Here is a 23,157-nt window from a genome sequence, read left to right as displayed (position 1 = left end):
AATATATTGACAAGTTGGTAGGAGGCCCAGCGCCTTCTGTGCTTCCAAAAGAATCTTTCGAGTGTTGGAAGGAAGCAGAGAAGTGCTGGTGCTGTTATCTGTCCTCTTGGGCGTGCACGTAGGGACAGTTTCAGGTGGAAGTGAGTTCCCGTTCTCCCTGGACTCAGCCCTGTTCCTCCACAGGTTTCTGAGGCCGGCGGCTGGTGCTCTGCCTGACCTTGGCTAAGGAGTCTCATTTTGAACTTCCCCCGAGTGTCTCTTTTAAGGGTCGTTTGTATTTTCTGATAATACAGGCATAAGAAAGTTTCTGAAATTCTCTTTCGGACCCTAAGAACCGAAAGTCACTGCAAAGCTGGACTTTTACCAGAAACTGCTTTAAATTGGAAACAGATTTCTGATTCCTGAGCAGTCAGTTTAAGGGACAGGGAGAACCTTCGTCAACCCAGAACTTGAGCATGGCGGTCAGGGAACAAACTAAAGAAAAGCAAGGCGAAAGCAGATCCTTTCTGTACATCTGCGCACGTAACGTTCGCATTTGCCTTTTACTTTATTTTATTTTATTGTTTTTTAGCAGTTGCCCTCGAGAGTGAATTGTAATTAGCTTAAGACGACCGGAGGCCCACCAACCGAGTGACTCTGAGAGAAGCACTTCACTTGTGCAAGTCTCAGTTTTTTCATCTGTAAAATGGCAAGAGTGAATCCAAACTAAATGATCTCTTTGCAAGTTTTCAGTTTTTAAATTTCCACCCTTTATTTCCATGGGGCATTATAACTTTGGGACATCTTCTTCTGACTTTGAATATATAGACTTAGAGGCACTTGTGTTTGGAGTGGGACACTGGAAGACCCCGGTCCTGGAATTTCTACCAGGGGGATAAGGAGCAGGGAGAGGAGCGGCTGCCCAAGTACCATTTGGGATCCCTGCATCCCAGAGGGTCTGCTAGTCCTAACTAGGCTACTGGAGATTAGAGTCTGTTTAATTTCCTTCCAACCTCCAACTACAGTGCTTTAAGATGGCAGACCATTCATTCAGGCAATTCCAGAAATGCTGAATGGCCACAGCCCCACCCTGGAATCAAGGGGAGCTGTGTAGCAGATACTTCTGGAAGGCCCTGTTTGTAACTCTGACTCCTTCCTGCCGGGGACCTTTTACAAGTTCACTATCAGGAAGCTGAGTCATGGAGGGGTCAGCTGGCACGGCCAAGGTCAGGCAGCGTTGCCAGCAGTACAGATGGATTAGCCCTGACGACCCGAGGGTTTTGGGGGGGCGTTGCTGGGAATGGCAGGGTAAGTGGAGCTCCTCCCTTGAGAGGCTTTCGGGGGTGTCCCCTCATAGTAACGGGAGCACCAGCTCTCCTCATGGCTTGCATTCCTGTCTAGATTTTACAGTGAGAAATGTGTCTTCTCCTGTGTGCTTTACCTCCTTTCTTACCTCCTTCCTCCTCCTCTGCTCCCACGTCCAAGGCCGGAGGTCAGAACCGCACAGACTGAACGGTGAACCGATCCTTGCTCCTGCCGTGGACTTCAGGGCTCACCGTGGGCTCAGCTCCCAGTGATACCCTTCTTGGGATGGCTGGCTCCTTCCCACCTGCCACACTACCTATGCCCCAGGAAGCCCCTGCATCCTGAGGTCCACTTGCCTGACTCCCCAGGCTTCAGAGTCTCTTTCGGGACGCCCCCCCGCCCCCCCATGGAAGTGAGGCTTCCTGCCTTGGCTCTCCTTGCACCATCCCCTTCCGCTTTGCTTCAGGGCCCTTAGACTCTGTCGTTTTATTACTTGTATGGTTTTTGGTTTACTCTTGCTGTCCTGACTAAGACGATGGATCCCCTCGAAGGCGAGGACTCGGCCACAGCACCCTCGTGGGCACACTGATGATGTTTGTGCAGTGGGGAGAAAAACCCCGTTGTCTGACCATGCGGGTCTCCTGCGCTCACTTCTGGAATCCCTTCAAATCCTTTAAAGCTCTTGTTTCCACCACAAGGGTTTTTAGTCAGCATCAAAGCTCACCCATGATTGTAGGCCCCCGCCATACCCTTGGGCATCCAGTAAAACTTCAACATGACTCCCCCAAAAGCTTATGAGACAATTTATACATGCAGACGTTTGCACGTGTAAGTAGATCCCAGAGCCTGAGAGGGGGATCTCTGGGACGTTTCCTTTGGTCTCACCCTCCCACCCCCACAAGAGAGACCCTGAGAACATCAGGCGTGCTGTTCCTGGTATTTCTGGTTTCTTTCTGTTACTGGCTGGTGTGCAAGGTGTGTGAAGAAAGCAGGGGAACGTCCCTTCCAGTTGTGACCTGCCTCCAGCGGCACATAAATCAGACAGCGTTATGGAGATAATGGGATCTCAGCATTTTTGGGGAAATCTGGCTTCAGTAACACCTGGGAAATTTACCTCACACCCCTCCTCAGACCTCTAGCACGCACTGAGCCCCGGAGCCCAGCTCTGATTGGGGCTTCCATCCCTGGCTCCTCTGCTGTGTAGGAGGCCCCAGAAAAGTGAGACGCATAGTGCTGGGGGACACAGCTAGTGGGTAGCTTTTTGGGGGAGCAGGCAGCAAGGAGACAGCTGTTCGGCAAGGGGCCGTGCATGCGGGGTTTTAAGGACCTCCTTTGTGTATGCCTGTGGGTGGAATTTTGTGCACCTCCGAGACCTTGACTGCCGGTTATCTCGTCCGCCTTATGAAGCACGATGCTGGGGCACTGAGATCACCAATGCATGAGGCCGTCTCCTCCTTCGTGTCCTCAGATTTTATTGGAAGACAGGCATGCAGACGCATCATCTGCTAATAATTACAAGTAGAGAAAGGAGCAAGAGCAGGCTGGCAACAGGGCTGCTCTGAAAAGCCTTTTCTTCCTGTGGATAATGGGCTCACGGTGGGGCGTGCAGTTAGACGGCCTGGCCTCCGAGAAGGGTGTGGAAGCCGCTGCTGCGGAGGCTGACAGGACCACACTTGACTCGAGAAGCGTACGCAGGGCTTCAGAGGTGCCCGGCTCGCTGGGCCTGTCTGGGACAGATTCCAGCAGGGCCGTCCCTCACGGCGCTCCCTGGCACTGATGGCCTGTCACCCATGTCGTCACCCAGTCTGTCACATGCAAACACTCGGCTGGCTTTTGACAGCTCCCTCCGTGCCTGAGCAGCTGGGGTACTGATCCCTGGGATGATGTCTTTTTGGGGTGGCCCAGGCCAGCGAGCCCTGGACAGGGAAGCACGGCCTCATCAAGGCTGGTGGGACAGCCTCCGGGAAAGGGCGGAAATTCAAACAGCATCTTCGCCATTTCTGCCTCCTGGGGAACATTTGCCTGCTGTCCGAGGACTCCTGGGCTGACCTTCCGGGGCTTCCTTCCAAGAGTGGCCCTGGAGCCAGGAATACTGCTGTATCTAGGGGATCCTGCTGTGTTCGAGACCCCTGGTAACTTTCACCAAAAACAAACAAATAAAAAAACTGCTCTCTCTGCTGTTGGAGGAAGTCTAGGGAATTATCTGATTGTAACAGGATTTCAGATGAAAAGCCTGTGGAACGAGCTACGGATTAAATTTAGGATTTTAAAAGTGTGTGGGAAAATACACAGAAAATTTACCATCATGACTATTTTGTTTTTCTTTCTTCTCATTTTCCTTGAGTTTTTAAATTTTAATTCCAGAGTAGTTAACATACAGTGTGTGTTCGTTTCAGGTGAACAGGACCATGTTAACACTTTTTAAAAAGATGTTATTTATTTTGAGGGGGGGGGAGAAAGAGAGAGGGAGAACACGAGGAGGAGTGAGAGAGAGAAACAAGCTCCCCACTGAGCAGGGAGCCCGGGACCCTGGGATCATGACCTGAGCCTAACTGAGCTGCTTAACTGAGCCACCCAGGAGCCTCCCTCCCCCATCTTAACATGTTAGAGCGGGCAGTTCAGTAGTGCTGAGTACATTCACGTTGTGAAGCCACCCTCCAGAACTTCTTTGTCTTCTCAGAGTGAAACTGTCCCCATTAAACAACCACTCTCCCTTCCCCCACCTCCTGCAACCCCATGGCTACCCCCATTCTGCTTTCAGCCCCTGAATTTGGCTATTCTAGGTGCCTCATGGCACACACATTTGTTTTTCAAAGGATTTTTTGCCGGGTTCACAAGTCTAGACTGTACGAGGCCAAAAAGGACTTCCTTAGTGACATAGTATTATGGACAGATATTTGAAGTTGTAATAGATCGTGAACAAAACAGTAGAAATCTTTTCTGGGATTTACCTCCCGGTGGAAAGCCATGTTGGTGCCTAGCTAGGCTGGCTGGCTTCGAGGTCCTCAGGGATTTGAAGGCATTGCTGGCTTGGAGTCTGGGTCTTCTTACTCTTGGAACAGGGCTCTGTCTGTTCGGTCATACTCAGGTTTAAGTGCATATTTTGGGGGGATTGCCGCTGTTTGGGGAAGTGAGACATGCTTGGTGGAAACATCCTGCAGCACTGTGTGGATTGATCCCCCAGAATCCGAGGGACCTGCGAGCCTGCCCACGCCCACGCCCGCGGTGAAAGCCCAGGTGCTGCAGGGTAACTGTGGAACACAGGAGAGGGGGCAGAACCCATAGAGGACTCCCCGTGCCCAGTGCTATAGCTCCTCTTTGGCCCCATCTGGCTATTTCTCTACAGTTCAGAGAGGAACCAGTTCTTGAGCACAGGGAGGGCCCTCTCCATGGTGGTGACCTCGAGGGAATGGGCTGCAGTCAGCAGTGTGAGGGAACCTTGGGACTTTAGCACTGGTGAAAGGTTTCCAGAACCGCCCTTGCCGCTGAGCAGCCAGGCCTGGCGAGCCAGCTTCCTGAGTGAGGCACTGTCATCTTGGACCCTCTGCGCCTGTGTAAACTGACACTGGTGATTTTCCCTCCACCTTTCAGCCTACCCAAGTTCCCTTTGTTACATAATCAGGATTAATGTAAGCAGCCAGGTCCATTCGTTTAGAAATTGAGAGCCAGGAGAGGGGAATGCGGGAGTGGGGCCGGTGAGAGGGACAGAGGCCCTTGTGGGTGCTCTGGTTAAGTCCCCTGGCTTTTCTGGGCCTTAGTTTCTCTTCTTTGAGGAAACAGCAGAACTACAAGCTGCTCAGCCTGAGGGTGACTCAGGTAGTCTGGTCTCAGTGTGTGGTAATGGTTGGGGGCGGGGTGTTGCTCCCCACTGGGGCTGATCTCCTCCAGAGGGAATGAGTTTTATGAAGGAATTAGAGTAAAAGTTACATCTTCCTAGGAATTTGCAGTTTATCCAAAAAACAAACAAACAAACCCCCCCCCCCCATGCCAGACCCCAGGCAAAGGGCTTGTCATTCATTATTTCCTTTAATCCTCACAGAGCGGGGAGGAGGTAGGTGCTGTTATGATCCCCCATTCACAGATAAAAGAACAGGCTCAGAGAGATAGAATAACCTGCCAAAGGTGCAGAGGTCTGAGGCGGAAGCAGGGAGTGGTGCTGTTTCAACTTAGGCAGGGCCCTCCGGCCAGCAGTGCTGGCCCTTGTGGATCTGGAATTCAGTGGAAACAAGGAGGCCACCTCGCTTTTCCAGCCTCTTTCTGACCAGAGGGGGTGGGGGCTGGGTTTCATGCCTCTCCCTACCTTGTGAGGTTACAGGAATTGGGCCCCATGGCTGGCCACTTCCTTCTGGGATCTGGGGGTCTATTGCGTGTGTGGTTTACGGCCTATCCTACTCTGTAGTCTGGTGTTCAGCTCAGACACGCAGTGAGATCCTTTGTGCTGAACAGCCAGTCATCAGCAAGCAGGAGGGAAAGCCCCACACCTTCCGGCAAGATGAAGCTAGTTTTTTGCTGGTGGTTCTTACTAAGATTTCACAGCCATTTTATTAACATCGGCGGTGGTTTAGGGAACATGCTGGAGCCTTTACGAAAATAATGACACAGACAATAAGCATGTGTTGAGCACCTCGAGTACTGTGCCAGGTGACCCTGTGCTGAAAAGGTTCCTTGTGTCTTCGTGGCAAGGACACACGTGAGGGAGGGGTTTTCGCAGATGAGGGAACCGCCATTCAGAGAAGTTGAGTAACTTCCCTCAAGCGCATACAGCTGCAGAGTAGAACAGGCCTTCAGCTGCGAGGTGGTTGAGGACAGGGGACGTCTTGGCGTCCTCGGATCCTGATCACAGAGTCAGGCCTAGAGCCGAAGCCCAACATGTAATTTTCCGTTGAACATACATGCTTCAAACCCCGGGGACCTTCTGAGCTTGATTGAACAAGGTGTGTCTGAGATTCCACAGCTGGGATTTTCAACAAAAGGCTGAAGGATGGACAGCAGGGCAGGGTCTGGGAGCTGGAGTGCTGACCAGTGCTGGCACCGTGGTGACCAGCCCTGGGAGCTTGGGCAGGTCACATACTAGTTCCTCATTAGAGAAGACAAAGTGGAGCTTTAGAGAAGACAAAGTTGGGGGGCTCCATGGGTGGCAGAACTCAGAAGTCAAACAAGCCCATCGGGAGCCCCACCATGCCGAGCCGTCATGGCAGAGCTACCAGGGCCCAGAATGGTCGTATGGAGACTCGGTGCTCGGACTCTGTTCTTCTGTACTCAGGTAGTCTTGGTGCCTTCGGAGTGGCGTCATGTGCTTTTAGGGTATTTCCGTGTGGATTCTTGCATTAAATTTGTTCTTTGATGTGGCGTGCCGATAGCTCAGCCAATTTACCGACGTGCAGGGAGAAGAAAGCACTTCGGAGAGCAAGTATCTCTTCACTTCTGCCCCTGACATCTTGTCCTTACTCGTAGGTGGGGCGTCTTATAAGCCAATGACATAGACAAGGCTACTGAGTCAGGGGAGGCCCTGGGCAAGCCAGGATCTTGAAGTGAATTAAATTCTAGCCCAAAAGCTGCCTGAACTTTGGAATATTCAGTCTTTGCCTTTGAATAGGGTAGAAGTGCCAGGCTTTCATCCATCAGCATGCCCCTCCTGCCCATGACCTGAGTGAGCAAATGGCTCGAGCTCCTTTGGAGGGGAGAGAATGGGTTCTTACTGAACGAGGCGCGGTTACCCAGTTGCGCTTGGGGCCCACTGGCCAGGCTAATGGCCACCAGTGCGAAACAGTGAAGCTCTGTGACCTCCATGGGGCAGGGCTCATGACTCTCTGCAAGTACCCAGCTTACAGATGTTGGTAGGACTCTCAGGAGCTTTGTGGTCTCAACCAGTGGCGATTTTGGTGACTTGAACGTAGTCGGGGCTACTCCCTCTTTAAAAAGGTCGGGCACACACAGGGTGATCGCTTAGCTTGGTAGGAGAAGCAGAGGACCTCAGAGACAGGAAGGAAGTTGGAGATCACTTGTGATCCCTAACTGTCCACCCCCTGGTGAGAGTTTTGGGGGGGCCTCCTCGTTCAGAGCATGGCTCTGGAGCCAGTCTGCCTGGCTTCCATTCTGCGTGTACTCTGTGATCTGGGGAGCTAGTTCCTTAGCCGTTCTGTGCCTCAGTTTCCCTGTTTGTAAGACGGGGATCATTGGTTTTCCATATATATTTATAATTATTATTTATTTATAATTTTGTTGCCCAATTATAATTATTATTATAATTATTTTGTGAAAGCAGCCCTGGGGGCTCAGACAAACAAGCTGACTAGTGCTTTAGGGCACACAGTCCTTAATACTAGATGTGGGACTAGAAAGCAGGACCCTTGCTAGAGCCAGACAAGGTGAGTAGGAGTGACTGGTGGTTCAGGCTTCTCCTCCAGCCCAGTGTTTTCTTCCGCTCTGCCAGCTCCTGGTGGGGTCACCAATCCCACCCGTGCATTCCGAGTCCTGTTACCTGGTGTCTTGGGAATTTTCCCACCTGTAGAGCAGCAATAATTTAATCCTTTGGGCCGACCACAAGCTGGATGTTCTAAGTATGTCTTGGGTACATTGGGTCTGAGCCAGGCACGGATTCTTTCATCCCTACCTCCGTTGGCGGGAGAATCTTCCAGAGAAGGGGAGGAGTGACCAGGCTTAGCTCCTAGGATAAAGGAAAGTGGGAATGTGCTTTGAGCCATAGCAGGGCGGTGAGCTGCTACCCGTGGGTATGGGTTGGTGGCACAGTGTCCTTGTTTGTGGCCATGGCTTTGGAGAGAGCAGAATGTGGCCAGCCTGTAACCAGACCCGGCAGGGAGGACTTCTGTGGCCTGGCCCTGATCCCTTCTCCAAGACGCTGGAGGTCCGCTCTGTGTTGCTTACATGTGGCTTCATAGCTCCCATCACGGGCGGTACTTAACCATGGAAGACACTGGACTGTAAAGGAAATTCCAAATGCCTGAATGAGCTGGTCAGGGCCTCCCATCGTCCAGCCCCTACTTGCTTTTCTCTCAGCAAACATTGATTGATTATCTAATGCTCAGGCACTCTCCTGAGCCCAGGACTCCCTCTCCATCGCAGTTACCTCCGCATTTCCCCTGGAGCATACCCTTCAGCCTTAGCTTCCTCTGGTTCCCAGACCCACCTGCACTTTCACCTTCCCCCTGGGCAGAATCATTCACTTCCTCTCTCTGCCCTGTTGGGCTTTTTTTTTTTTTTTTTTCCAATCAAGGTAAACCCCTGCATATAGTCAAGAAATCACCTCAGGTGAAGGGATCGTAAAGAGAGCTCCATTTCTTAGCAATTGCAGTACTGTTCCCTTTTCGACCTGGGGCCTGACTCCCCACGCTGTGACCTATTCCCAGGACAAGTCGTGTCTGGGGCCATGGCTTCTTCCCTGGGAGGCTGAGACACTTGGTTTTGGCTGTCTTGGTGGGATTTGTATTTTCTACTGAATACTTGGGCATTTTATCCTTAGAAACAGCAGTGCCCTGAAGGACATCCCTAATGGGCCCTGGAGGTTTTGGGACACCGTTTGGAGAGTAAGAGTGAGAGATGGTGTGGAAGCTTCGCAGGCCCGGCCCCATACTTTAGAGTGTTGGAGCGTGGCTGGTCTGTTCACATGAAAATCAGGCTGCCTGTGGGACGTGAATGGAAAGAGAGTGGCCTTGCTGGTTTGCTCTCGTGTGTGTGAGCGCACTGCCTCCCACCCTCCCTGAAGCACCCGGGTGACCGTGGACGGAGGGAAGTCCAGTCCTTCTGATAGGTGAGGCACAGACATGATTTAGCCGGAGGCGTGTTCCCACCAACTCTCATCTCTCTGTTTTGCTTTGGTGCAGCTCGTCTCACTGATGGTACAGTGAACCGGCCCTCCTGCCCTGCGCTGAAACAGTGGTTCTCACGAGGGCCTTTCAGAATGTGTGTGCCAGGAACTCTTCACTCACTACTCCGCCACATGCTTCATTTCCCTACCTCGTGCCGTCCTTGATTGGGGGGGTGCGGGGAGGCCAGGACTTCTTTTAAGGAGTCCTTTTTCTCTTGCTGGTTCTTAAACTTTAAGAGGATCAAGTTTTCCTTTTGATTAAAAAAGAAAGATAAAGACATAAAGCTAGGTCTATACTTTTGCCAATTTGGGAGATTTAAGAAAACGGGATCGGGAATTTTGAACTTGGGAATAAACTTCGATGTGCCTCTGCTTGCCGTTAACAGTGTGGTTAATATTGCCGGGGGGGGGGGCGGGGGGGGCTGCTGCCGGGCTGTATCCTCATGATTTTGGTGATTTCAGCAAATGTTTTCAGCGGCCGGGGGTGACCGTCCATCTTCCCTATCATACATAGTAAGGACAAGGTTGCAGGCTGGGACGCACATTCTGAGTTGGAATGCTGGCAGTCCTCGATTCAGGAGAGTTGAACGTGGTTCTCCTTGATGTGGTTTGGGTTTCTTCTCTGCTGTGCTGTGTGCCTCCTAAGGATTGTGGAAGGCGAGGATAGTACTTTCTAAACCCCTCGTGAGGTCTGCAGCTTCATTCCTGAAGACAGTTCTTTCCTCACAAAGCCCTGTGCCAAAATGCCTCTCTTACCCAGCTGCCTACAGGGGTCTGTGCGCCTGTGTCTCTGCCAGCAAGCCCTGCGTGGGAACAGGCTCCTTGGCCTGATGCTGTCTGTGCTGCGTGGTGGCAGGTGAGAGCTGGAGTGTCACCAGCAGACCCCAGCACTGGGGACACAGAGGGCCGTGGATGGGCTGTGAATGTAAGCAGAAGAGCTTCGGGCCATGGGGCTGAAGGGTGAGGCTGTGTGCCGGTGGGTGGCTGGCCATTGCCTTAGAAAATAGGGAGGGGGCTGGGGTTGGGACCTGCAGTCTGGTTTAGGCTGTGGTTCCATTTACTGACCGTCAGCGTCTCTTGGGAACAGTTGGCAGATGGAATAGAATTAAACATACGGATTTGATTGCTAATTCTGCAGCGGACTCTGGGCAGCAGACACCGATAGGATACAGTATTTTCCCAGCACTCTGCGGGTGCCTGAACTGAATTTCCTTGCTCTGGGAGAGACTTCTGGGTAGCCTTTTGGGGTCCGCTCGGTGGGTGGGCATTGTGCCCACCTGTTGTGCTGGGATGTTTGTCCACACCATGACCCGGGAGCCCTGCACACACTCATTGTTGCCCTGCCCCGTATTGCACCTTCTTCAAAGGCGAGCTTGGCAAAATGCTTTCGAGTGGACGAATCAGTATATTTCACTTTATCTTCTCCTGTCTGTAAAGTGCATGTATTTTTGACACGGGAAGAATTTGGTTTTTTCTTTACTTGTTTATTTTTAAAGTAAGATCGGTGCCCAACGTGGGGCTTGAACACACGACCCTGAGATCAGGAGTCACATACTCTGCCGGCGGAGCCAGCCACTTGTTCTTTGGTTATGAGAAATACTGAGAAAGGAGGACGGGGGATCCGGGTCGGGTGGGAGGCCGGTGGCCCCGTGATGCTGCAGGTCCTCAGGCTGGGCAGGACATGCAGGGAGGTCAGAGGTCTACCCGCCAGGCTCCGCTGGCTCCCTTTGCTTTTCTTGCGGGGCACCCCAGTTTTCTGTCTGAAAAGAGAGGCGCCAGCTCCCAGCTCCGTGTGCCCTCCGCGCAGGGCCCCTGCCGCTCCTGTCATTCGATCCTGCAAGCTCACCGGAGGCAGTGCAGGCATTTTCCACTCTCGGGCCACCCTCCTCCCCTCGAGAGGGGAGCCACACAACGAGGTGGGCTCATCCTGATTTGTCTTCTTAGGGGCACGTTTGCACCAAGGGGCTTACCCCTCACTCCCTTCCAGCCTTGCTGAGAGCTTAGGGAGCCTGTTTAGTGCAAATAAAGCGTTTGTATCACGGGCCTGGAGCCCTCCTGTAGAACTGCCCTTCTGGAGCTGGAGATTTGCTCAGTCACACAGTGAGTGGCAGAACCAGGCCCGAGACCCAGATCTCTCAATTTCCGCTCCGAGTGCTTGGGTAACCCGCCCAGAGGCTCATGCTGGTCCTTGGCCTTGCTGCTTCTCGGACTTGTCTTCCAGGCTCCTCCTGCCTGCTGCTCCGGGCCTGGGCTGCCCCGGGTTGGGGGGCCGGGGTCCTCCTGACGCCTGGAGCGGCTCTCTGGGCTTCCTGCTTTCTCAAAGTGTGTCCTGCGAGGTGGATCCGTGAGACCGGGTTTCTGTTGCCCCAAACAAACAGGTAACAAGTGCCTTGTTAACCAAAATTCTCTCCAGCTCTTCTGAAGGACTTCCCAGAGCCTTTAATATGCTAATGGACATTCCAGATTTCCAAGAGTGGAGCATTAAAAGGCGAAGAATGGGAATTTATTATAAAGAAAAGGTGGGCAGGCCTTTTCTAGGCCTGAGCAGGAACTGAAACCCAGGACAGGAAAGGTGGTTTGTGAAATTCTTCATCTCTGTCTTCTTGGTTTGTTTTGGTTGTGCTTTTTAATCTCTGCCCTTTCTCTATGTCTTTTTCCTTCTGTCTACCCTCACACCAGCGCTTTTTTCAAAAAAAACATCGTGGTAAAATATACGAACGTCGAACTCGACATCCTAACCGTGTTTAGGCTTTGTGGTCCCAAGCACATGTATAGCACTGTTCATCTTGCAAAAGCGAAACTCCCCGTGCCGGGAGAGCAACCCCATTCCCCTCCCCCAGCCCCTGGCAACCACCATTCTGCTTTCTGTTTCTATGGGTTTTTGGGTGACTCCAGTACCTCATGTTACGCGGAATCAAACTGTGTGTGTGTGTGTGTGAGAGAGAGAGAGAGAGAGAGAGCCTAGCTTATTTCACTCTGCGTCATAGCCTCCAGGTTCCCCCGAGCTGTAGCCTGTGCCAGAGTGTCATTCCTTTCTCAGGCCAAAGAATATTCCATAGTCTCTATGGATCCCTTTTTGTTTATTCATTCATCCAGCCAGGGACAGGCCCCTTGGGTGGTTTCCACTCAACCCCAGCTTCTTCTCTGGTCCACAGGTCACTAAGAAATGCCTGGCCCTGAGTTGCACCTTTTACAAGTAGAGTCACTGAAAAAGAAAAAAGAGGTTAAACTGGAGGGGGGGTGTCTCTCCGCTGTGGCCACTGTGTGACCCCCTCATCTTCTCTCAACCTGTCCCACAACCATGCTCACAGATTGGCCTCTCCTCTCTTCCCTCCGAGCTCCTTTGAAGCACATGGACAGTCTGTCCTTCTCCCCTATCTCCCACGTTCCTTGTTACTTACTTCCCCAGTGACTCTCCCTTCTGCATCCTGGTGCCCGATCGAGGGTGGGAGCTCCCTGTGGGCAGGTTGGGAAATGAAGGTCTTACCAGAGAGGATCTGGCCCCGAACTTGGCCACGGTGGGCCCAAAGGGGCCTTGATTGAGTCCTCCTCTGTGCTCAGGGGCCGCTGGCCTATGTCCCAAGCCTGTGTCATTAAATGTAGCCTCCCTTGAGTAGACCCCGGGACAGAGAGATACCCACTTGTCCTTTTCTTGGCCACAGGGGGTGGCGCATTTTTTTTTAAAGATTTTATTTATTTATTAGAGAGACAGAGATCACAAGTAGGCAGAGAGGCAGGCAGAGAGAGAGGAAGGGAAACAGGCTCCCCACTGAGCAGAGAGCCCAATGCAGGGCTCGATCCCAAGACCCTGAGATCATGACCTGAGCCGAAGGCAGAGGCTTAACCCACTGAGCCACCCAGGTGCTCCAGGGTGGCGCATTTTTGTTCAGTAAAATTTACTCCAGCTGTCTCACTCCTAATTTAAAAAGAAAGCGGTGAGGGGCTCCTGGGTGGCTCAGTCGTTAAGATCATGATCTTAGGGTCCTGGGATAGAGCCCCACATTGGTCTCCCTGATCCTTGGGAGGCATGCTTACCCCTCTCCCACTCCCTCTGCTTGTGTTCCCTCTGTCACTGTGTCTCTCCCTGTCAAATAAATTTAAAAAACTTTAAAAATAAAAAAAATTTAAAAATAAAAAGAAAGAGGTGAGAATCAATCCCAGCTTTCCCTTGTAAGTCTGAGGGCTGGCCAGTGTGAACAGCTTTGTCAAGGAAAGGGTGGGTAGGTAGGCCATCTTTGCCTCCCAGTTCGAGTCAGGCCTTTCTCACGGTGACCTCAATCCCGAATGCTGCCAGCTTTCTGGGAGCTTGCTGGGGTAATTATTCTACAACCCAACATTGAGGAACCTGTTCTAGGTCCTAGCGCTGGAATTCAGACCAACAGGGTCAGAATGGCCTGCTCTAAAGCTTCCTGCCTCTGCCCCCTTCTGTATTCACTGCCTCCCCAACCACCCACTGTCACTTAACCCAGGTGCCCCCCCACTCCTGCCAAGTGTGGATGCAGGGCGCATCAGTGGGTTAAAGCCTCTGCCTTCGGCTCAGGTCAGGATCCCAGGGTCCTGGGATCGAGCCCCACATCGGGCTCTCTGCTCAGCGGGGAGCCTGCTTCCTCCGCTCTCTCTGCCTGCCTCTCTGCTTACTTGTGATTTCTGTCAAATAAAATCTTAAAAAAAAAAAGTAAAGAAAAGAAAGTGCTAGGGCTAGAGGGCCCCCTGTTTTTAGGGGTTCTCCAAAGGGAGTGATGATCAGAATCATCTAGGGAATTAAAAAAAAAATTTAGAATCAACATGTGTTGGAGTGGTGCCCGGAGGGACATTTTTAAGCATTTCCCCGTGATTCTGGTAATCAGCCACTGTTCCAGCCCTTTCCTTCGTTTTCCTAGTGAGGACACTGAGGACCAAAGATATGAGATACCATGGCCAAGGCCACTGGCCCTGTAGGTGCCAGGGTCAGGTCAGAAACCAGCGTCTCAGCTCCTCATTCCGCGTCCCAAGTGTCTTCTCACACTGCTTGTAAGGGGCTCCTTTGTTTCCCCCCCGGGACCCAAGGGAGGCCTTCGCCACAGGCCGGTCTTGCTGCCAGAGGCCAGAAACTGGGGCCGTGGGGGTGGAGAAGGCAGCCAGCTAGCTTCTGTGTCCATCCCGGGGGGCCTGTCCCCTGGGCACAGGACTGGCAGAAGTCAACCCCAGGGACAGGCTGCCTCAGCCCTGTGTGTAGCTCAGCGGATCACTGCTGGGCTTGAGCAATGCAGCAAAATGGGGACTTTTTTTAATCAATAGGGAATGGGTGGTGGGAGGAACGGGTAACTCCAGGAAAGCTACTCCTATTTTAGGGAGGAGTGAAATAAGAGCTCTAGTACCCCCTCACCCCTGTTGGTACCCTAAGTCGCGCACATTTGTTTGTCCATCCATTCGTTGGACAGACATTTATTGACCCCCTGGTGTGAGTTAGACGGTGTAATAAGCGTGGTAGATACATTATAAATAAGACAGTCCCTGCCCCCCCCAGACCCCCAAGATGCTTAGACCTCTGCAGGGCTAGATAACTAGAACCACATCCTTTATTGTCATTAACATGTAACGTGTGACGATGGTCACAGAGATTTAATTATCTCAACGATTCTGTCACAGGAGACGATGAAGTGGGGAGGGGGGGTCACTGTCTAGCCCAGGGGCACAATGGAAGTGATGGGATCTGGATTCCATCCCTGGTCCCTCTGCCCCCTCCTGCCTGGTGCTCCTGCTTTTCGTCAGGGGCAATTAAGGGGGAAAGCCCTGTGAGGCTGGGGGGTAGGGGGACTATGGAGCTTTCTTTGCTGTAAAATGTGAGCGATTTCAAGTGTCTTTGAGGATTTAGTGCCCTGGGTAGTCTCAGCCGTCCTGAGGCTGTGCTTGTGGACACTTTGTGCTCCCGTTCTTGGTTCGCCCCTGCCAGGAGCACCGACAGAGCAAAGTCAGGCCCCTCTAGGTTGACAGATTCCCACCTTCTCCTTCCCTTGCTCTGGTTTGCTTATAATGTGTCCCCCATTATGAAACCATCTCAAATACTTTTGGAATCATGTTAGAGTAGAAAACAGTTCAACAGAAAGGCACAGGGATACACTGACCCCATCCATTCCCACGCTGCACTCCCCACAAGTGGGCCCAGGTATGAGGCAGCTGCCAAGGGCTGGGCAGGGGGCATTTTCACCAGAAAACAAGGGGTAAAGTGCTGAGTTGTTTTGTTGTGTTTTTTTTTTTTTTTGAGAGAGAGAGAGGGGGACGGGGGGAGGGGCAGAGGGAGAGAGAGCAGCGGGCCCCACGCCAAGCACAGGACCCATGTGGGGCTCTATCTTAGGACCCTGAGCCGAAACCAAGAGTCAGACACTTAACCATCTGAGCCACCCAGGCGCCGCAAGTGATGAGTTCTTTAATAAAGCTAAATTTAATTTAAAGAACAGTTTTTATGCCCTTTCTTGGCAAAATGACAAGTTGCCAATGATGTGCCCATTTTCTCTGTGGTTTTTACTAGCCGGTGACTTCTGAAAATGACCATTAATTTTAAAAATTTATTTTTTAGAACTCAAGTATAGTTAACATGGAGTGTTCTATTCGTTTGGAGAGAACAATATAGTGATTCAGCACTTCCATACATCACCCAGTGCCCATCACAATAAGTGGGCTCTTAATCCCTGTCACTCAGTTCCCCCATCCCTCACTCCCTCCCCTCTGGCAAACACCAGTTCGCTCTCTGTAGTTAAGAGGCTGTCCTTTTGTTTGTCTCTTTTTTCCTTTGTTTTTTTTTTTTCCTTTGTTTCTGAAATTCCACATATGAGTGTTAATTTAGATCATTGGTTTTCACGCTGTTCCTGTGTTCCTGTTCCTCGGAGCCCCAGAGTTGCTGGGTTGCTGGGGGGACAGGAAGTGAAGAGAGCCCAACCCCGCCCCCTTCTCAATTAGAGAAATTCTTTTTCCATTTTACATATTAGCTTTGAGTATGATTCTGTTTTGGTGGTAAAAGGATATCCCTGCTCACGGTCGGAGACCCTCTCCTCTAGACTGTGTGTTGAGGGGAGTGGAGGTAGGCATGATGTTGCAGGACTGGGCTTGGGTGGGTCTTTCACGGGGTAGATATTATCTCCTGGACCAATCAGGGTTCTCCAGCGACACCAAACCAGGAGACAGAGAGAGACAGAAAGAGTTAATCTGTTTCACTCAGTCTAATTTAATGATTTAAGTGTTAATCTCCTCTATGAAAATACCTCCATAGCAACATTTAGACTAGTGCTTGGCTGTAGTTGGAGCCATTGTGGGGACCATGGTCTTGCTACGTTGACACACAGATTAACTGTATACCCACTTAAGAGCCTTGGTCATCGGATAGGGTAACAGAGATGGGGAAAGCCGGGCTTCTGCCTCAAGGAGACAAGGGTGCACACAGGAGGAGATTAGGAACAGGACTATTTATTTGTAAGTGCTAATTTCTAAAGACAAAATATAAAATGCATTTAGAGGAGCTGTGGGCTGAGGTCTGGAGGACCCCTGGGAGATTCCTGGTGGCGGCTGAACAGGCATGGAGGTCTTCGATGAGTGAGGACATAGACTTTAGGACCAGAGGGGCAACCACAGGATAAGAACACTCCCCATGAGTTCATGAAGGGTTTCACATACCGTGTTTCATGCGACGTTTGTGACCATCCTGTTTTTTTTAATGGGGGGAGGCTGGTGGTCCCATGGTCCAGAGAGGTTAAGGGATTCCTCAGGGGTCACAGAGCTTGACGGTGATAGGGTCCATCTTCCTGTTTCATATCCTGCCCCCAACCTTCTTCCCTCCTGCCGGCCATAATGGAATCCTTGCGAACAAAGGTGCTTACTTGGTGGGGGGTGGGGGAAGGGCGGTGGGCGGCCGGGAGCGTACTCCAGGAAGGAGGGAATCAGTGTTTTCCTCACCGAGGAATCCCGTGAAAATGAAAATAGACAGTTGGCTCTTACTGTCTCCCTGGGTTGTGTGTGTGTGTTTATCCTCTTTACCATCCGTGTTAACTTCCACCTTTTTTATTTCCTTGCCTTCCCCCAGACACGAATGCAGAGTTTGAATCCAGATCCCAAAGCGCAGTACACGAGTGTCTACGGAGCCCTCAAGAAAATCATTCGGACTGAAGGCTTCTGGAGGCCCCTGCGAGGCCTCAACGTGATGATGCTGGGCGCAGGGCCGGCCCACGCCTTGTATTTTGCCTGCTATGAAAACATGAAAAGGACTTTAAATGCCGTTTTCCACCACCAAGGAAACAGCCACCTAGCCAACGGTATTTTGAAAGCGTTTGTCTGGAGTTAGAGAGCTCTCTCCTTCAACAGACCCTTCCCCAGGGTTCTCCTCCCTGTGACCCAGCAGCCTGACGCCTCATCTCCGCTGCGCTTGCTTACGAATAAAGAACTCTCGAGTCGTGTGTGCACACACACCCAAACACACGCGCACGCGCACACACACGTGCACACACACATGCGCTTTTTCTCTTCCCCTCCTTCGCTTTCTAAAGCCTGGGGGAAGTCGGTGACAGAGGTGTTTCAGTTTACATTGTTGCGTGGGTTTTTTCATTTTTTTTTTTAAGACATTGAAAAGCAATTAATAATCAGATCTAGGAAAAAAAACAAAACCCTGAATAGAAACAAAACTTTACAATGCTGGATTCAAAAAAAAAAATTATCTGGACAGCTTCTCTGAGACTATTTAAAAACTGGTTCAACAGGTCTCTGCAACGTCAAGATCTAACTAAGCTTTAAAAGGTCAAGAAGTTTTATGGCTGACAAAGGATTTGCTGCAGCACAGGCCATCTTTCCCACCTTAAGCCTCTGGGAAAATGGGGATTTCACCCCCATTCTCTTCTGTTGGTCTCGATTGCATCTGTCTGCGAGCAAGGGCTGGAGTAGTTTTCCTTTGTTGTTTTGAGGGGAAGTGGCGGGGAGGGGGCTTGGGTTGGGCGGCGGCGGGCGGGCGGGCGGGCGGGCAGGCGGCGGGCAGGTGAACGGCTCCTACGTCTGGCTCAGCGGGTTCAGTGGTGGCTCTTTCTTTGCCTTCTCCTGTGGGTTTTGCTTTTGATGGTTTTTGTGTCACATGGAATAAGGTGTCCTTACTTTAACAAAACTCATTTTTCAACACCGAAGACATAGAGTGACCGGCAGCAGCTTCCCCCCCACCCCCGCCCCTTTCTTTTGTGCTACTAAGAGAGAACCCAAAAGCATCCCTTCCATCAGCAAACCTTGGCTGGTTTGCAGACATTTCTTCTGCTTTAAAAAAAAAAAAATGGGCCCCTGGTTGCATTTTTCAAGACAGTCCCTAAGGATCACACTCTGATGCTGTTCCCCGAGTCCATGGCCTTGGGGTTTGCCTCTTGGTGAAACTGCTGTGTGTAATGGTTTAGTCCCTTGGAGTCACTGACGCCCTTGGAGGTGGTTGGATGGAACACAGTTCTGCCCAGTGCTGTTCCTGTTTTGCCACGATTTTTATGCTCTGGTTGCTTTTTGTTTGACCTTTCTGGTGGTAATCGTGATTGTGTGCAGAAGGGGAGGGAGGGGGCTTTATCCGCATTTCTGAAGCGTTATCCTGGGTTGCTCATTCCTCCCAGCTTCTGGTGCTAATTTTACTTGCTGGGCAGTGTCACCTGCCCAGGGAGGGAAACCAAACCCTAAAACAAAATTCCAGGTCTGAATTAGCCTTTAGAAGTTCCTGGTTCTTGAGGCCAGGCCAGATGAGAGCTTCAGGATGGGGTCTGCCATCTCTGAGACAGGTCATTGATTTGCAAACCAACCCTGGAAATCTGCCCTGTGCAGAGCTTCCTGACGTCTGCTTCTCCTGCCTGTGTTCTTGAAAATGCCTGGATTTTATTAAGGATATTTCTTTTTAAATTTCTTTTCTTTTTCTCCCCTTGGCTATATATATAATATCCTCCCCTTTGTTTGCCCCAGCTCCAGAGCAGAGTAAGTTGGTTTGTAGACAAAGGTAAAGGACAGGAGAGAATGGAAATCTGGACAGTTTTCCACTGGGAAAAGCCACGAAGTGTAGTTTCTGGGTATCCTCGGCCATCGGCAGGTCTAACCTTTCCCAGCATTGACTTCACATCCGCAGGATGAAAATGTGGCCAGTGGTGCCGTTTTCCCCCCAACAACTCAATCATCACCTTCCGTTTTGAAGAGTCCATGCTCACCTGGGAGCAGCTGGGCATAGATTTGGCTTCTCAGAAATCTCTGTGCAGGGCTCTGTCTGATTTTAAGTTCCAGGAACTTCCTCAGAACACCCGGTCGCAGAGGGTAATTTTCTGGAGTTTGTTTTGCAGGGATAGCTGGAAGTATGGCCACTCTGCTCCACGATGCGGTAATGAATCCAGCAGAAGGTAATGCTTCAGGGTCCCCAGGGAATGGCAGGAGGGGATGGGCGAAGGGGCCGGAAAAATGGTGGTGGGGGGAGGCAGAAGGTCGGGGAAGGGGACTTCCGGCCCCCAGTCAGAATAAGCAGAATTCTTTACCATGTTAGCGAAGGCCTCGAAAAGGGGCTGAGCATTGGAGCCTATGGTGCTCCTGTTCTCTTGGACAGAGAGGGGGGCTGTGATCTCTGGGCCAGCAGCAGCGTCAGCGTCTCCTGGGACCATGTTAGGAATGCTAATTCAAGTCCCACCCCAGACCTGCTAAATTGGAGTCTCTGGGGGTAGAGACAGGGAGTCTGTCTTAACGAGCTCCCTTAGCTAGTCCTTGGCACTCCTGTAAAACCTGTGTGTACGTGTACGTGTGTGTACAGGCACGTACACACACACACACACATATGCACAGGCCCTTGTCATCTTTTATCAATCCTAGACAAATTTAGGGGGAAGCTATCAAAAGCCATTCACTAGGGCTTGGGTTCAATTGGCTTTTTTAAAAATCTGAAATTAGCATGGACCATCTCGAACATACGCAGATACAGAGAGAGGAGGGTTAGGAATGCCTCACTCTACTTGTGCTTTAACCTTGGGCCATCTTGGCTTAGCCAGCTCCTCCCACATTATCTTTTTTTATTATTATTTGGAATTTGGGAAGCACTGGAAAACAGTTGTCAGCCATGCAGATGTGAGTCCTTAACCAACCCAGGTCTGCAAAGCAAGGAGCTCGGGGGCCTGGTCCCGGGTGTCCGCCCAGCTGGGTTATTCTCGGTGTGACATGTAGGACCCTCTCAACATTTCTCCCCATCTGAAAAATGGTCCCTTGCCAGAAGGGAAAATCGGAGGTAAAATGTCAGCATTTCAAGTCTGGGGTTACAAGTTTGTCTGGTTTTGTCTTTTGCTGCGAACATTTCTTACTTGTGCTCAGCTGCCTCCCATTCCCTAGCAGACAGGGGATCTGCTCTGACCTGTAGGGGTCTGATGGGCCAGACTGGGAGAGGTGGGCTTTGTGTTTGTGTGGAAGGCAGTGCATTTAGGAACCTGGTCGGTGACCAGTTAATTACCCCATGTCAAGCCGGCAAGAGTTTTGCTCTTTTTCAGAGAGAAACAAGTGAAGTTCAGCTCCCTCTCTTCTCTTTGACATATTGATTTAAAGACTTCATTTCTCTAAAGGCAAGCACACTGCATGTGTTCACTTGGCAGTGCGTGGGGGCTATGAGGACTCAAGCCTGAGGCCCTCCCATTGCCTCATAGCCTTTGAACCCGCAGTTCTGCTTTTTAAGCCAGGGTCTTCACTGGAGTTTATCCCTGAATTTAGGCTCACATAATTCCCGTATATCTTCTAAGAGTGCTGTGACATACAGAAGCTAACAGCCCTGTGTACCATCCACATACAGGGAACAAAATGCGGGACCCACGCGCAGCTGGGAGAGCAAAGAGACCAGGGGAGGGGAGCGAGGGGCGGGAGGGCGGGATTGAGTTTGGCCGCAGGTGTGATGCTGAAAGCCTCCCGGATCTGGGGGATCAGATCCTCGAATCTAGTCTGCCTGGTTTGGGGATTCCCCCCCACCACCTTATGTGGGCTGCAGGCAGGAGAAGCCGAGCACAGATCCTGGGGTCACCTCTGTAAACGGGAGAGCTTGGAGCGGGCTCAGGTTCCTCGGGCTGGGGCCACGCGCCTGCTTGTTCTCTGGGACCTGTGTTGCTAGTGTGTCTAAACTTGCTTGTTTCTCTTTATGGCTTGGCCGCCCTGTTTTACTCCGACCCCGGGGTGGCACCAAACCCAATCTACTACCCACCTGCCTGCTGGCGGCCCTGACCGCAGTGGTGAAGCAGCGCCTACAGATGTACGACTCGCCGCACCAGTCCGCCCTCCGCTGCGTCTGGACAGTTTGGAGGACCGAGGGCTTGGGGGCCTTCTACCGGAGCTACACCACGCAGCTGACCATGAACATTCCTTTCCAGTCCATCCACTTTATCACCTACGAGTTCCTGCAGGAGCAGGTCAACCCCCACCGGGGCTACAACCCACAGTCCCATATCATCTCGGGCGGGCTGGCCGGGGCCCTGGCCGCCGCCGCCACCACGCCCCTGGACGTCTGTAAGACCCTCCTCAACACTCAGGAGAACATGGCTCTCAACCTGGCCAACATCAGCGGCCGGCTGTCGGGCATGGCCAATGCCTTCAGGATGGTGTACCAGCTCAATGGCCTCCCTGGCTACTTCAAAGGCATGCAGGCCCGCATCATCTACCAGATGCCCTCCACTGCCATTTCCTGGTCCGTCTACGAGTTCTTCAAGTACTTTCTCACCAAGCACAAGCTGGAGAGTCGAACTCCATACTAAAGGAACAGGCGTGGGCAGTGATTCCAGAATCTTTTATTTGTCAAAGGCTTTGCCTGCCTGCTTCCATTCCCTTGTCCTCACACCAAGGTCATTTTGGGTGTTGGCAGGGTGGGCCCTCTGCTCCCTGACGCCTGAGAGAGCAGGGGGAGTGAGGGGGAGGCGATGGGACAGCCGCTTACCAGAAGGCCGTCCGCAGAGGTGGTAGGTGGGGAAAGACTTCAGATGGGGAACAAGGGGTGGCTTTTGCTCTCCCTCCCCTGACAGGAATGTAGCTTTTCCACCTCCCTGTAGCCGTTGCCTGCCCTAAGATCGCAGCTCACACGGGAGGGGAGAAAAATATGCAGCGACTGAAAACATTAAAGAAAAAAAGAATTCTGTATATAAAAGTTCTAGTACACAAACAGTACAAACTAGATGGATAATGTTTATCCTTTATTTTTCTATGTAGAAGTTTTTGGGGTGTGTGTGTGTGTGTGTGTGTGCGCGCGCGCGCGCACGCGTGTGCACGTGCGTGCATATAAATAAGTGGTACAGCTGGGAATATCAAGCTGTTTTAAAAAAAAAAAAAAAAAGAGGGCTGATTTCTTCTGTTGGGTTAAGTGAAAAGGCACCAAAGTGATAAATTGCTGAATGTGGCCTAAAATTGTGTGGAGCCCCCAGATGGAAGTTTCACTTGAATGTAAAATAATAAAGTTTATATTTTGAATTTCTCTTTTCGTGGGGGGTGGGGAGGTATGTTGCAAACAAAATCAAAATAATGATATATTACTCTCAGCTACTTTTTTTTTCTCCTTCTATTCAATTAATCACCTGCGTGTGCCTTTTCCTCCTGTCTTTCCTGAAAATTCCAGGGCCAAAAATCCGGCTCTAGGGTATTTTCTCTTGCCGTAGGCACAGATGCTGTCCCACCTAATGGTGGCAGGATCGGTCACATTGGAGGACAGTGGCCCCCAGCAGGACTGGGAGGACTAGCCTCACTCCTGCTGACACTTCCGCGCTGTGAGTGGTGTGATGTCTGCCTCCCTGGGCCAGCACTTAGCTCTTGAAATGCCAAGGTTTTATGACTTGTTGGGCAGGCAGTTGGGATAAGGCCTCCCTAGGACTTCTGCTTCGACCTTTAACTCTGGCACCCCAGCTGTTGTGTGTGTGTGTGTACTAAATCTGTTTCCCTGTGCGGTTTCAGGGATTTTTTTAAAAACAGCAAGTATGCCTCTGACATGTGTCCATCCCTCTGCCCACCATTAGTTCACAGGGCACGAAGCCTCTCACCTCGCAGGGACAGAGGCCAGGCCCTCTGACCAAGCCCAGCTGCTG

General features: G+C 51.4%; 1 protein-coding gene across 5 annotated transcripts in view; it reads left to right on the top strand.

Moving 5' to 3' along the window:
• The window catches only part of SLC25A37 (solute carrier family 25 member 37), a 35,889-nt gene extending 13,926 nt beyond the window's left edge, over positions 1–21,963 (top strand). Inside the window, exons 1-4 of one of the 5 annotated variants that reach the window (XM_059178023.1) lie at positions 11,339–11,487; positions 17,163–17,391; positions 19,417–19,473; positions 21,323–21,963. In XM_059178023.1, the coding sequence (XP_059034006.1) occupies positions 17,169–17,391; positions 19,417–19,473; positions 21,323–21,843 (801 nt within the window). In that variant the 5' untranslated portion in view covers positions 11,339–11,487; positions 17,163–17,168 and the 3' untranslated portion in view covers positions 21,844–21,963. Of the gene's footprint in view, positions 1–11,338; positions 11,488–17,162; positions 17,392–17,417; positions 18,010–19,416; positions 19,474–21,322 lie in introns of those variants that run through there. The other 4 variants (XM_059178014.1, XM_059178051.1, XM_059178041.1 and 1 more) reach the window with 4 other exon arrangements.
• The last annotated feature ends 1,194 nt before the right edge of the window (positions 21,964–23,157 follow it).

Source organism: Mustela lutreola, chromosome 1 (assembly GCF_030435805.1).
Source record: "Mustela lutreola isolate mMusLut2 chromosome 1, mMusLut2.pri, whole genome shotgun sequence".
NCBI classification, from domain to species: Eukaryota; Metazoa; Chordata; class Mammalia; order Carnivora; family Mustelidae; genus Mustela; species Mustela lutreola.
This window is presented reverse-complemented; position numbering and strand designations above follow the sequence as displayed.